The sequence below is a fragment of the Erpetoichthys calabaricus genome, chromosome 16 (assembly GCF_900747795.2).
Source record: "Erpetoichthys calabaricus chromosome 16, fErpCal1.3, whole genome shotgun sequence".
Classification (NCBI taxonomy): domain Eukaryota; kingdom Metazoa; phylum Chordata; class Cladistia; order Polypteriformes; family Polypteridae; genus Erpetoichthys; species Erpetoichthys calabaricus.
In genome coordinates, this window is record NC_041409.2 from 103582314 (window position 1) to 103598502 (window position 16189).

Below are 16189 nucleotides of genomic sequence, written 5' to 3' on the forward strand. Positions count from 1 at the left end.
ATGACTTGTTGTTTTCTTATATTGTGCACAAGTGTGAGCATGCAATGGTGCAAGAACAACTAGATGTCACCCTGCTGCACTCTCCTATGCACGGACAGGAGCGAGAGTGAGAGGCATTCGCTTGGTCTCATGTAAAGCAGGATGAGAAGAAGAAAGACACACTCCTCTCTGTAGTCTTGTACCATCTCGCTCACCCTTACATGAGGTGGTGTAAGAGTGAAGGAGATGTGCCAGTTGTACTCTTACCCATCTTACACGACACAACACTTTTCATTTCTTTGGCTTACTTGTGGTGTGTATTTTCTCAAGGGCTGATATTAAATGGCGAAGTGTCATTTTGAAACAATGCTCTACTCTAACTATGGCCCTACTGTGTGTCAGCCTCTACTAAAACTTAATGAATGGTGCACTAGGTTCCATTAAAAGTCCTGTGCACAGGCAAGTTGGAATTAAAGATACGGATGCACGTTACGGACATATATATACTTTACATAGCAATGGCTACTGCAAACCAGTTTGCTGTTATTGTACAGGCAGGGTATGGGGTTGTCAAAGGACGTTTTACTACATGTCATATTTCGACTGTAAAGGATGTTTTAGAGCACATTCCATGTACAAGATGAGATTCAACTGTATTATCAATACTTTTTATTTTCACTTCTGTTAGGTACTAGCTGCCCACTGATGCTGATGAAAAACGTGCACTGGTTAAATTTTGCTGTGGATAAAATCAGTGAATATAAACAGCACATAAGTAGACATAAGGAGCAGGCCAATCGTAAGAGTCAGGCTAAGACAGAATATTGTGCTTCCTTTATACCTTCTCCAGAATAATATTCAGTGGGTACAATATTCTCATCCCAGATAATCTTCTCTGTAGGATAGAGAGGCATCTGATTGAGCTGTTCTATTTGGGATATCCTCCTTTCATGCCGGGATACCTTTTGAGGAAAAAAAACAACATATGAGAACTTTCATTTTATTTTATTTAAAAACTGGAATGACACCTGTGCATATTATTTTCCAAAATGTCTGAACTCATTTTCTTATAGCACTACCATCTTTAAAACAGAAACAAGTTATTGCATTTTGCTTTTGGTGCTGTGTCTCTCACATGCTTAACACAAAATCTTTTGGCTTTCTTTTACAGTTTATCCAGGTTAAGGCATAAACACAACAAAGGAAATAATGTATTAGGATCAAAGAAAACACACACAGAATTTCCTATGAAACTCCTCCATTACTTTAATTGGACACAGAAATGGGCAAAGCATGGCTTGATTACTGAAACAGTATTTCATTTGTTCTGATTTTCATTTAGATTTTTATAATCTCAGAGTTAATCCCAATTCGAGCCAAAGCACAGCTTTGCAAATAAGCACAATGAGATTTATGCACATCTGACTCTCTGTCAGATGTGTAAAAAGAGAGACACCGACACAATTTAGGTAGGAATTAATTTTAATAATGCATCTAAAACTAGCACTGCAGACATCAACAAATACAGGAAATTCACTTCAGGTCGAGGCATGGTCCGAGAGTAACTCATCCCAATATTAATGCTTAAGAGTGAACACTCACTCTGCCTAAGTCAGCATATGCTTTTTCACCAGTGGCCTGAGAATTAAAATGCCTCCTTCCAGTCTTCCTCACATTACAAACTCAAGGTCACAGGGATAATACCTTTACTCAAAGGGGAATTATTTGTATAGCAAAATGATGGCAGCAGTTGCTCCTGTTCACAAGATGGTTGGACAGGGAACTGCATAAAATTAAATTAGAAATTTAAGAAAGGGATGTATAATACATTTGATATAATAGCCAGTTATTCATTATCAAAAAGAATAATGAAACAATGTTAAAGAAGTTTTAATTACATGCTCGAGACATAAAATTGACTTTACTACATCGGAGAACAAAAATGCATATAGGATTATTAAAATGGTTTAAAATATTAAACATATAACGTACAAAAAGTATACAACTAAGTATCACCCTAAAATTCATGAGTATGAGAGAGGAAAGAAAATTTTGATTAGAAACACAACCACACCTAAACATACTGTAATCCTACCACAAAAGAGAACAACTCAACAACAAAAGAACGCAAACCCGTATCAGAGAGCATTAATATCAAAGAGCTCACAAGGGCTTTCAGAAAAACTTCAGTCCTACATGAAATGCAGTCCTGAATTTGGCGGGCTAGTGCCTAGATGAATCTTCATGATGTTTATCGCAAATGAAACCTTGATATTTAGCCAATACAAGGTGTCATTTTGCTTGACTTCTCATTGATCTCAAATATATTTTTTAACCTTTCCTCACTTCTTTTACAGTAACGTGAGCCCTGATTAGGAGGTTAACTTGTCTCCAAATGTACTAACCAACATTTACACTTCTTTGAAGGACAACCTACAGACTATGATAGAGGACCTCATGGAATAAAATACTTTCAGTTACCATATGGTTGCCACTGGGTATTAGCTCCACTACCATATTACACACATGAAAAAAAATACAAAAATCTTCAATGACCATTCTAACTACTAAACAAGTCTCATTTAACATGTCCCAGCAGCAGCCACACATCTTTACGCATACTCTCCAATTCAAGGTCAAAAGGTAGGTCACATCACCACTGGGCAGAAGGCAGCAACCAACACTAAATGGGACACTGACTCATTCAAGGGTCTACTCTCGTACTCCTTCACCTAATATCACGTGGTATTAATTTAGGGATGCAAATCCAATGAATGCACACAACTCTGGGATGATAGGGGAAAACATGAGATTCCCACAAAAAAGCCCCCGTAGGCAGTCCCACAAACACTGACCAGGTGTAGGATTTGAATCCAGGATGATGGATCAGTGAAGCAACAACGGTAATGGAGGCTTCAACTTGACATCTGAACAGCTTGGACTTCTTCGACTGGCAAGTGTTATTGGACTGCCTCTTAGGATTCAGTTTATGCTGTGACCGACAGGCATCTAATTCCAATTACAATGTATCTATTACAATTTTATATTTAAGCCTTTTGTATTAATATCTGAATAGGTCACTTATGTGCTTTAACAAACATTGGTTTATATAATATTCATTTTATTTTGTCTTGTCCTCTCATATTATTGTACTGTTGTAAATCTTCTTTGTAAATGCTGGACACAGATAACCTATGACCTAATGCCTCAAAACAAGAGTACATGAAGTAATTATATTAACATCCATAAATAAATCAAGATTTATATGTTACTCTGTCATTAATACACTGATTCAGGATGTCTCAACCAAGGAGGTTTCTTAGCCTGTGTCATTGCTATCATTCTAAGCTCAGACAGCTCATGTCTGTCACTGGGAAAAATATCATGGGTAATGAATGGATGGCAGCTACAAAGGGACTATCAATATTAATGACAAGCTGAATTGATATTAAAAAGTAGAGAGAGAGAAAAGACTCATCCGGGGTTCCCATTATTTAGTGGTTATTATGTACAACTGACACTTTTTGGCTGTGGCTAAAGACTGCACTAAGCCAAAATCCCCCCCTATACATGATATTCAACTATAGGTGGTTCTCACTGCCATAAATTACAGGCAAAGGTGTGTTTTAACAAATAAATTGGCCTTGTACTCTTAGTTCCATCAGATGCTGGTTCAAAAGCTTCCCAGCAAAGCTCAGATTAAGGACAGAAGCCTTACTGTAAATAGTTAATCATAAAATTTCCACCAGACTGTAACTGTGAAGCTTCAAATGGTTTTCAGTTTTCTGATAAAACTCGATCAGCTTTACATAAACAGTGCATTTATTTCTTGAGTTAACAGTTTATCTAGTCCTGATGGCACACTAGGCTGAAAATGTGATACAAAAGTGAATACCACTTAAGGAAATAGAAACTTACACAAAGAATTTTGGCTTTCACTGATTAAAGCAAAAGGAAGAATAAGTGCTTTCTAAAAACTTAGAAGAGTATTAAACAACTTAATCACTGAAATTGCAAAGATATGTAGCTTATTTAGCTGGCTTTTCTTGGCCGATTGTTTCTAAATCACATGCACACACCTACCAGTAATTCTAAAAGCATCTCCTTCTCATAAGTGGTGACGTCACCTTCAGGCAGAGCAGACAGGAGACACAGATATGATGCCACCCGATGGAGAGTATCAGGACTGCAATGCAAACAGAAAAAAGCAAATATACAGGGAGGTTTTGGTTCGTTTTTAAAGACTCTGAAATTGCAAAGAGATGGTTAAAATGCAGTAAAGGTTTGTCATTTAAAATAAAGAAAATCTGTAGTGTCATTTACCTTAGAATTCCAAAATGTTTGATCAAAGAATCTCGTGTGTCCACTGCTGCTACATTTGTCAAGGCAAAACCATGAAGCTCTTGAAAGTGAGCAAATGCTGCCCTCTGAAAAACATTACACAATCATCAGACTTTGGTGATTCAAAATATTTTAACATTTTTCCAAATCATTGATACATCCTCATAGTCAAAAATGAAATAACTGATGTTTCTAATTATATATAGTGCAAAAAGTACAGAAATGTATCTTATTGCATTCAATTGCAATGTTTTATCATCGATCCAAAAAACTAACACTGAAGAGAAACAAACGGCTATAGAGACTATTACATTAACTCTATTAAACACACAACTGCCATTGCCATCAATCCAATGCACTGCCAGCTTATGTGATTTTGTATGCACATCTACATTTTCATTTTGATCAAAGATGAGCTTTCATGCAAGTCCTTCAGCAGACGGCACTGGGTTACTACAGGTATGGATTGACCTTCTGCCTTCACAACTCTTCCAGCCAGAATACTGAAAAGGCCAGTGATAGTCTTGGTCTAAGGTTCCTATTAATGCTCCAAATATATTTTAAACTTTACAATTCAGGGCAAAATGGTTATGAGTCTTTATATATTTCTAAGTATACAGGCAACTTATGTTAGACTTTTATCCTTACTAGAATTGTTTGTCACAAGATCTTATGTGGTAAAACATTTACATCATTAGAACCAACAAATTACATTTAATTGAGGGCATTAAAGACACAACATGTCAGTCTATTCACATTTTTGAAGAACCTAAAGCTCATCTGATTTTGCTGCTCCCTGTGAAATCATTCACAGCATGAACCACTTGGACTACGTGGTACCTGTTGATTTACAGATTTTCTGAAGAGCTCCTGATAAATCAAAAAGCCACGACGAGGGTCTGTATGTACCTCTGATGGGTTACACATGCCTCTAAATAATGCAGAATAAATTTATGCTTCTATACAACAGCTTGAGAAAAAAAAAAAAAAAAAACTCTCTCCAGCTTGTCTATGTGAGCTTCAAAGATTATTGTCAAAGAAAACTAGAGCAGTAAAATTACCAGTAAAGTGTCAGGCTGCCATGCTGTCCTGCTCTGAGCATCACGCTACCCGAAACATACAGCTAAACTTGGAGAGGTCTTGTGGCAGGAATGCAGGGACACAGTGGACCTCATGAGTTTCTTACGGATATGTAAATGTGTCTGTTAGGGATACTCCAATTGAAGATCTGCCTCTCTCCCTCATTCATTGGTCAAGATCGGATTCAAACACACAGCACTATGGGAATGACGTCTTTCCCGTTGACATTTAAAGTGGAGTTTTCAGGAAGTAACTGCTAATAATGAGTCAAAATTATGTTAACATTTGAATGGCAGAAGCAATTATTCACAAAACATACTTCATATGTACAAGATGACTTATAGGAATGTCTCAACCTGTTCACCATCCTGTTCAACACATGGACCATATGTGGCACATAAATTGTATTTTAGCAAAAAATGCACAAATATTGAACATTTTGACCATATTAATGGATATCAGGCAACAAGAGTTTAATTTTTTTTTTGGCCACATCGTTTGCTGTTGGCGATGTTGGCCACCACAGCATCCAGTTAAATAAGAAACATCATGATGTCCTTTCTTCATAAAAAAAAATGCAATCTCCTGTTTTCATTTGCCACTACTAAAAACTAAATGGGGCACGTAACATTTTAAAAAATCATTTTTGTGTAGAGTATACTTTTAAAGTGAATTGACAACACATTCATAGCCTCATTTCTCCTCTGTTCCAAAAAGTCTGCCTTACGAAGACTCATTGGTGACCTGTGGAATGCTTCAAATTCTTTACTCAGTCCTTGAGTCAAATGTTACAAAAAGCAACTTCCAGGTGAAAGCAGAACTTCTATTTCATCAGTCCATTATCCTGTGTTCTAAACTCTCTTCTTACATTTTCAGACTGTGGAGATCAATGTAAACTAAAGGATCGTTAAGAAGTAGGCAGCCAGTACATTCCAGGGCTCACTCAAACCATGCATTACACCCAGCTCATTCGCAGATCTTAAATCAGCCAAACCAAATGGACAGAAAGCTCATATTTCAGAGATACACATAAATATTAGTTTACACAAATGCTGAAGAAATAATGTTCAAACTTGGTACCTGCAAGGACGTGATGTGCTCATAGTGCATGGATGTCATTTCCTTCTCAGTTAGGGCATTCCCTGTCTGATCATTAATTTCAAAACCAGCATAAAATTTCAACATGTCCAGGAGCTGCAAGGATATCCAAAGGTCAATAAAATAATAATTCTTTTAATTTATAATACAGTAATCCCTCCTCCATCGCGGGGGTTGCGTTCCAGAGCCACCCGCGAAATAAGAAAATCCGCGAAGTAGAAACCATATGTTTATATGGTTATTTTTATATTGTCATGCTTGGGTCACAGATTTGCGCAGAAACACAGGAGGTTGTAGAGAGACAGGAACGTTATTCAAACACTGCAAACAAACATTTGTCTCTTTTTCAAGAGTTTAAACTGTGCTCCATGACAAGACAGAGATGACAGTTCTGTCTCACAATTAAAAGAATGCAAACATATCTTCCTCTTCAAAGGAAACAGAGAGGAAAGCAAACAAATCAATAGGGCTGTTTGGCTTTTAAGTATCACCGCTGGTACAAAGCTGTTGAAGGCGGCAGCCTACACCCCCTCCGTCAGGAGCAGGGAGAGAGAGAGAGAGAGAGAGAAAGTCAAAAATCAATACGTGCCCTTTGAGCTTTTAAGTATGCGAAGCACCGTGCAGCATGTCGCTTCACGAAGCAGCTGCACACAGAAGGTAGCAACGTGAAGATAATCTTTCAGCATTTTTAGACGAGTGTCCGTATGGTCTAGGTGTGCGAACAGCCCCCCTGCTCACACCCCCTATGTCAGGATCAGAGAAAGTCAGCGCAAGAGAGAGAGAAAAGTACGTTGGGTAGCTTCTCAGCCATCTGCCAATAGCGTCCCTTGTATGAAATCAACTGGGCAAACCAACTGAGGAAGCAAGTACCAGAAATTAAAAGACCCATTGTCCTCAGAAATCCGCGAACCAGCAAAAAATCCGCGATATATATTTAAATATGCTTACATCGAGGGATCACTGTAATTCTTTGCATTTATATAGCGCTTTTCTCACTACTCAAAGCACTCAGCAATTGCAGGTTAAGGGCCTTGCTTAAGGGCCCAACAGCGCAGAGTCCCTTTTGGCATTTACGGGATTCGAACCGGCAACCTTCCGATTGCCAGTGCAGATCCCTAGCCTCAGGGCCACAACTCCGCCAATATACACTTTTAAACAAATTCTAAGTAGTCACTGCATTAAAATATCAAAAGACAAATAAAATTCTAACTAAAATGATAGCTCTAGTTTCAAGAATCCTGCTAGTGACCAGTCAAGGGATCTACACAACCATAATTGGATTTATGAAGAATGAAAAATATTGTCTGTAAAGCCTTCAGATCACCACTCTAAAGGTAAGCAAACACATTTAAAATTGACAGCAATCTTAAAATTAGTTTTCAAGATACCCCACAGTGAATGTGGAACAATTACTTGTAAATAAGCATGCAATATCGCCCTGCCTGGGGTTTATTTCCTGCCTTGCGCCCTGTGTTGGCTGGGATTGGCTCCAGCAGACCCCCGTGACCCTGTAGTTAGGATATAGCGGGTTGGATAATGGATGAATGGATGGATGGATAAGCATGCAATATATGCAGTGTATGGGCCAGCATTTCACTGATAAAAATAACACTGGTTTAGACATTTCCACAAATGTATAATTTGTAAAATGTATTCTTAAAACACCTGTCAAATATTATATTAAGCCTTACAAATGCTTAATTAACACTATTGACAGTGTGTGAATGCTTTTCATAGACTTTTATCATCATCATTATTTGAAAGTTATTGGGTTTAGCATAAGTAAATTGAACCAGACCTTCAGTCAACCAAAGGGACCTTACCTGACAGAAAAGGTGTCCTTCCTTCTCTCTGTGGGCCAGGCTTGATAAGGAACAGTGCACCACCAGATGAGAATCATCCAGAACTGTGTTAAACCAGCGTCTTGTTGGCAGCAGAGCCTAAAAAGGATTCATCAATAAGGCTTATGAGGAAGCCAGTTATCATATTAGTGAGGTACACTCTACAAGAAGAAACAAACTGTACCTCAAGATCGATCATGAGCTCTATAAATCTTTCACAGTAGTGGACTTTTTCCATTGAAACCGACCCTAAAGATCAAGACAACCATATTAACATACTTAGAATAAAGAGGGAAAAATGTGCACAAAGCTATGAGCAGTAATCCTGTGCAGACTGATTCAGTTTAAATTATTTTCATGTAAAATTACCACATCAAATGGTGGAAGAGGACAGAATAACTTGCATGTGTAAAGTATATATAGTGATTACTCCTCTTTTTTCTTCTCATTTCCCACTACTAACATTAACCACAAACTCCTCTATTAACATAAATACATGGTAAAGGATCAAAGCAAGCCTTAAGGTAAACAACACTGGGAATTTAATACATCTAAAAAGAATTCAATGGATATGTATTTGTATATATAGAGTAAATTACACAATTAAAATACAGTACAAATATACAGTTTAAACAGTATCTGCTTTGTGACGGTACAGACTGCAGCATCCTGTAATTTTTCAATAAATCGAGAATAAAAATGTTATAAAATATTAATTGAAATGTACAAGTTTATTTATATAAAAACTTGGCAGATTACTTTTACATTTTTCATCCCAATAATGGTCACTAGTAGTTGCTACTGGAGTATGTGAATTTCCCTTTGGGATTAATAAAGTATCTGTCTGTCTGTCTGTCTGTCTGTCTGTCTATCTATCTATCTAGTGTGTCATGTTCACAGGGCTTGAGGCAGGCATCATACGGAGTCACCAATAATTTCCATTCTGTCCTCTTGTGGGCACTCTTGTCACACATTCCCATTAGATCATTTACTTAACAATCGATGTTCAGTGTATTGCATGTTAAACAGAGACGTAATCAGCAAGAAAAGCCACAATGCCTACAAAACTTTAGTGGCCTTGCTTGTAACCACATGACTCACAAGCACACCACATCTAGACACAGACTTGCTTGGGGTAAAGCTCAGAAGAGCAGTGAGGCTGAAGATACACTCATGTTCTGCATAAAGACGAACAGCCATACTGGTAGTCTGAGTAATGTACCCGTTTGTGAGCAGATTGGAGCATTCTGAACACATGACTTGATGGTCTAAATAATTGCACATAAATTTCTTTCTAACCCTACTACGTACATGTTACATTTTCAGCTGCATAAAAGATACCCGTCTCTCGTTTTTTTCTCTTCTTGTCTACAGTTCGACTCTATATGGAAAAATTTCCATTTGCTGCAATGTCATTTAGAAATGCAATTCTTTATTACCCTAAAAAGCAATATGCATTTACAAAAGCAATCACTTGACAGTCCTAAAGAGCATAGTTTCAAAGATAAAAATGTTACGAGCAAAAAACTTAATTAACATATCAAAGCAGTCTAAAAGGTCTGGTCACAGAGAAACTGAACTTGGTGATTGAACACCTTCAACTTAGAAAAACATTCATTCACAAATATGATCCAACAAGTGAAAGACCTGATGATGGAATGGATTTCAGCACTCTGAGAAATTTTTGGATCAGTGAAGAAAGAAAAGTTCGCTCTTTGGAAGCCCTAAGAAGAGAAAAAAAAAAATCAAGAATCAAATCTGCTTTAGTTATTAATATATATCTTTAAAAGGAAAAAAAAAACAAAACAGAAAAATGCAGTATGTTTTACTTGAATACACACAAGTAAGCACTTAGCCTCAAGAGCTAATAACTCATTGGAAGAAGTATAGAAATCCTCATATCTATTCAGAATAATGACTCTAGACTCTTAGCATGCTAAATCCTGAATCATAAGATCACCAAATATCAAAGCAGACTTGCTTTCCTCAATTTTACTTTTCCCAGCGGGTAACACAGTTATGAAGAGGACATTCATCAAAGGAAATATGACAAATTATGTAAATTAGATTAAAACGACCACTAAATACAGAACAAGTGTGTTTGATATTCAAATATTAAGAAAACTTCTGTCCTGTTGTGATGTAAAGATATTTTGACTAGTGCAGAATCTGGAATACTGGTTTGGCCATTACATAAAATGACTAATAATATTAAATAATCATTAGAAATCCCAGTTGTCAGATCAATGAAAATTATGGAACATTGCACAAGGGTCACAGTTTCTGGACAGCTCTTTTCTGTACTTCATTTGCTCTGGAAATCTGTAAAAAACATGTCTCAGGTGGCTAATAGGATAATAAGAGAGGGAACCCTCCATGCAGGATGACACAACTGGCATTTGTTGAAAAGTTACTTGTTCACATTAATTGATTGGAGAGTTTTGTTAAATATGGATTAGGTACAAAGTACTGCCCACTAAGAGATGACAACCAACTAGCAACAGAGCTTCTTCAAAAGATGTACTCATATGCTGACGTCATCTTTGCAACTGAGGGAGAAGCAGCTGGGAGTTGCTGAGAGTTTGTGTTTCCTGTTGTATGAAAATTAATTAAAAAATACATTTTGCTCCTATAAACTCGGGTTTTGGTTACCACTAAGGAACTGTGCAGGTATTTTTGAAGTTTTTTTTACCCCCTTTAGAAGGGTTTTTTGATTCTTCTTTTTTTCACCCGCACAGCAGCAACAGCAGCTGGGTGTTTGGGGATGTGCTTGGAGAAGTTATTTGTTAGGTGTACTCATTCCTGTGTGTTTGTATTTGAACTAGCATTGATGAGGCAGGGAAGAAAGCAGTGGTAGCTGTTACTGGCATCTGGAAGTAAATAAGTAAGTAAATAATCTACGTAGTAGCTATAGTTAATAAGTAACAGAAACAGTGATTCTTTAGTCTCTGAGGAGATTAGAAGGCTTAACACTTGGCTCAAAACTTGGTGTGTGATAGAAGGGTATAGGCTTATGCCTCTTTGGGATTTCTTTTGGAACAGATGGGACCTGTCCCGCCATGATGGGTTTCATTTGAACCGGTGGGGCACCAATGTGTAGGGTAGGCGTATAAGTAATTGAGTCAAGGATTGTTAAAACTTTGGAATATTGGGGGGGGTTTGTGTGCAGGGGGTTTAGGACAGGCCAGGTTTACATCTATACATGGAGGAATAAACAACAGTGTAGAAGTAAAAATGTGTAATAATTTAAATTCTAACCCAATGTTTAAATGTAAAAAATAAAAGGAATAACACATTAAAAATAGCTTGCTTTAATGCTAGAAGTATCTAAAATAAAACAAACCATCAAACGTGAGTTGGAGATGTATGTAGACGAACATAATTGTGATATTATAGTAATAAAGGATGAGTATAATATAGAGGGATGCACATTTTTTGGAAGGATAGACAGAACAGAAAAAGAGGTGGGGTTGGTGTTTATGTCAAACAGAATTTAAATGTAAGCCCTCTTCAGTTGGATGATGAGCCCCATCTTAGTGAGGACGTGTTGCTTCGCCTGGAAAGCATTAGGGAAAGAGGCCTTATTTTAGGAGTGTGTTATAGACCACGCAATGCAGTAATTTCAACAGACATCTTTCTAGTAATATTAAAAAGGCAAGTTTACAGGGGGATATTATAGTCATAGGAGACTTTAAGTATCTGAATACGAACTGGGATAACCTTGCAAATAGTGGAGCACATGAGCAGGAGTTTTTAGAAGTAATCAGTGACTGTTTTTAAAACTGAATGTTAAAGCACCAACGAGGGGTGAAGCCTGTCTGGATTTAGTATTTTGTAACAATCAGGATAGAATTGAGGGTGTACAGGCGATTGAACCACTAAGGTCAAGTGGCCTTAATAAAATACAATTCTCAGTGCTTTGTAAGAGCGAGGAAGCAAAGACTAAAACTGTTAAAACTTAACTTTGTTAGGGCAGATATTTATCAAATGCAGCAATGTCTAAGGAGGATAGACTGGAATAAGCTTTTAAGTGTGGAGACAGTTGAGTAGCAGTGGGACAAGCAAGGGACCCTAACCCTAATGTTTTGACATGTAATGCAGGACAGGTATATACCTAAACTTGGAATTAATAAGATATTAAAAAAAGTCAGCAGTGGGTTAATAAAGAATTAAAAAGAAGCTGCAAATGGAAAAACAGCTGTATAAGGGAAATAAGGCTGATTACTCCAATGTAGGCATATGAGGACATGAGGGCAACCATTAAGGAGGATATCCATATTACTAACCGAGAATGCTAAACCGGATGATGGACGCAGGCACATCCGGCCATGGGCCGTAGCTGCAAAAAGACGTACTGCGCAGGCGCAAAAAGAGTCCACGAGAGTCGGCTGAGGAGTCGAGAAAGGGGGACAAAAGAGGGCGAGAGAGGCGGATGAGGGGCCGCGAGAGGCGCAGGCGCAAAAAGAGTCCGCGAGAGTCGGAGAAAGGCGGAGAAAAGAGGGCGACAAAGGCGGATGAGGGGCCGCGAGTGGCGGACAAGACCACAGAAAAAAGGAGTGAGCACATACAAAAAGGAGAAATGAGGCGCAAAGTCAAACGCAGGAAAAGCACGAAACACATTGCACACGAAACTAGACCCAAAAAAAAAAAAAAAAAAAAAAAAAAAAAAAAAAGCCCCCCCCCCAACAGCAAGGCACCCCCCCCCCCCCCCCCTACAGGCACCGGACGGGACACACACCAAAGGGGGGATTCAACAAGCCCATGGAACACAAAAAAAAGAACACAAAACCACCCCACAGACCCTACAAGCGAGGGACGGGACACACACAAAGAGGGGGATTCAACAAGACACAGGAACACAAAAAGAAAGAAGACGCTCGCGCAACAACAATCCTCAACAACCCCCCCCCCCACCCCCACCCACATCCATAAGAAGTCACACCCAAAGCCACATATTCTAAAGTGAACGTCAGCACCTTCACACTAGACAGCATAGGTGTCAGCATTGGTGAATCTCCTTACAATAAAGCACTATTAACCGTTCAACTGCAGAAAAGGAAACATATTGAAACAAGTCATGAATACACGGTCACGGGTACAAAACGAAAAGGAAAGGATAACAGGAACAAACACACGAACATGAAAGAAACAACAAAATAGACGGCTATGCAGCATAGGTGGATCTCATTACCATAAGGCACTATTAACCGTTCAACCGCAGAAAAGTCTCCATATTAACAGTGAGTGCAATACTTCTTATTACTTATCCATATTTCTAAAAGAAAAAATGTCTCGACTCCAAAAACGCAAAGCTCAACTACAGCTTCTAACTAACGATGTACCTAAAAGTAAAAACTTTATGAACTGCGTTAGATCCTACAATAGTTCATTTGCTTTTAGTAAATATCAGGCCACCAAAAGGCAATGGCCCATACTGCTTTCGCATATGTGCACAAATACTGCATCGCATTGGAACAGTGCACCCTGAAACAAATCAACAACGCAAATATGCACAAATCTACATCCTGGATCCACATGACGCAAACTATCAATCAAAGTGCTGCATCACAACAGGCACGGATTCAAAACGAAACACCTCCCGTCTCAGACATACGTTAACGGCAAGGAAGGCTACAACGGGCGTCTCACACAGCACAGGCAAATCGATTACAGCTCCAAAACAACACGTCCCAAATACTACATATGCAACAACGCGCCTCTCAAACGGCACAAGCAAAACATACCCCGGAAAAATTCATTCCGATTAATGAATGTCATTTGCAATCATTGTCATTCAGTTCACTTCCCTGAAGAAACAACTGGCAATACAAGTAATACATTTAGACGTTGTTGTCAAAAGGGTCAAATTAGACTGCCTTCTTTACATTCATATACTGAATATCTACAGAAGATTCTAACTGACGATGTACCTGAAAGTGAAATCTTTATCAACTGCATTAGATCCTACAAATCGGTATCCACTATGAACATTAACGGTGGGCACTGCACGTGACATCCGTCTTCAAAAAATGTTGTTTATTGATGAATGTACAATGGCATGAAGTCACTTACTCAACACCATTCATAAACTTCTACAAACGTTTATGAATAATAATATTCGATTTGGAGGAAAGGTACTTTTATTAGGAGGAGATTTTAAACAGTGATTAGCTATTCTTCCAGATGCCATGCACTCAGCTATTGTTCAGTGCACCTTAAAATACGCAGACAATTGGCATTGCTTTCAAAAGATACAGTTAGTAAAAAAGATACGATGTCCAGAACCAGATCATAACAATTGCTTATTACAACTGAGAGATGGTACACTCACCAATACAGATGGACTTCAGCCACATATTATTACAATTCCTCAAGCCTTTATCTGCGACGACTTAGTTACAGAGAGATTTGGAACAGCAATCTCATTAGACCAAATGCCCCTTTTAACACAATGCACTATATTATGTCCAAAAAATATTAATGTGGAAAACATAAATACCCAAGTCATTCCATTTCTTCCTGGAGAGACACAACTCTTTCTAAGCTCTGACAAAGTTGACTCTGATCACGATAATGACCATCTTCATTGACCTTACAAGTTCTGACCTGGAATTACCTTTTACACTTAAACGGCGTGTACAAAGAAATTTTCCAATAAACCTTTACACTGTGCCACACACTTTATTGTTTGCTTTCTATTTGCATCATCTACACCTTCACACTATTCTATATCTCATTCATACATCACGCTCTTTGTCATTCCCAACACCAGGGGTTGGCGAGCGAAGCGAGCAGGGGGCGGAGCCCCCTAGTAAGGGAAGCTAAAAGACATTTGAAGGGGAATATAGCAGATAAGGCAAAAGATGACCCTAAGAGATTCTTTAAGTATTTTAGTAGTAAAAGATCAGTCAGGAATAGTAAAGGAGAATTAAAAATACAGACAGTGAAATACCTGATGCTCTAAATAAGCATTTTTCTGAGTTCTTCACAAGTGAGGAAGTGGATAACCTCACCTTAAATGGGACTACTAAGGAGGTACTGATTGATTTGGAAATTGTAGACGGAGAAGTGCTGCTCAGATTAAATAGGCTGAAATCAAACAAATCTCCAGAACCAGATAATATTTATCCTTGAGTTCTTAAGAAGGGTAGTGAGAACATATATAAACCATTGATGCATATTTTAGGAAGTCACTGCACAATGGTGGAAATTCCAAAGGACTGGAAAACAGCAAATATTATTCCCATTATATATAAAGGGTGACCGGGCAGATCCAAGCAACTATAAGCATGTAAGCTTAATGTGCATCCCAGGAAAATTAATGGAAGAAGTTGTTAAGAATAAGATTGAGCAGAAAATGGCAAGTAGAGGAGTCTTTCTGAATAGTCATAGTGGGATCAGAAGAGGGAGGTCATGTTTTACCAACATGCTGGAACTCGATGAGGCAGCAACAAAAGTATATGATCAAAATTAGGCTATGATGATATTATTTATCAGGACTTTCAGAAAGCATTTGATAAGGTGTCACATGCAAGGTTGGGCATCAAACTAAAAGAACTGGGAGTTTGCTAATGTGTTTTGACACCCACTGCATGCCCAACCTACCTGGAAAGGGGTCTCTCTTTGAACTGCCTTTCCCAAGGTTTCTTCCATTTTTTCCTACAAGGTTTTTTTTGGGAGTTTTTCCTTGTCTTCTTAGAGAGTCAAGGCTGGGGGGCTGTCAAGAGGCAGGGCCTGTTAAAGCCCACTGCAGCACTTCCTGTGTGATTTTGGGCTACACAAAAATAAACTGTATTGTATTTTGATGGGTGCAGAATTGGCTCAGACACAGGAAGCAGAAGTTGATGGTG

At 38.2% G+C, this 16189-nt stretch overlaps 1 protein-coding gene across 2 annotated transcripts in view; it reads right to left on the bottom strand.

Moving 5' to 3' along the window:
- aqr (aquarius intron-binding spliceosomal factor) overlaps positions 1-16189 on the bottom strand; it is an 869120-nt gene that overhangs the window by 833505 nt on the left and 19426 nt on the right. For both annotated transcript variants that reach the window (XM_051919988.1, XM_051919987.1), the window contains exons 10-16: positions 9987-10063; positions 8524-8588; positions 8322-8438; positions 6481-6594; positions 4303-4406; positions 4063-4165; positions 821-941 (exon numbers count right to left, since the gene is read on the bottom strand). In XM_051919988.1, the coding sequence (XP_051775948.1) occupies positions 821-941; positions 4063-4165; positions 4303-4406; positions 6481-6594; positions 8322-8438; positions 8524-8588; positions 9987-10063 (701 nt within the window). The remainder of the gene's footprint in view (positions 1-820; positions 942-4062; positions 4166-4302; positions 4407-6480; positions 6595-8321; positions 8439-8523; positions 8589-9986; positions 10064-16189) is intronic.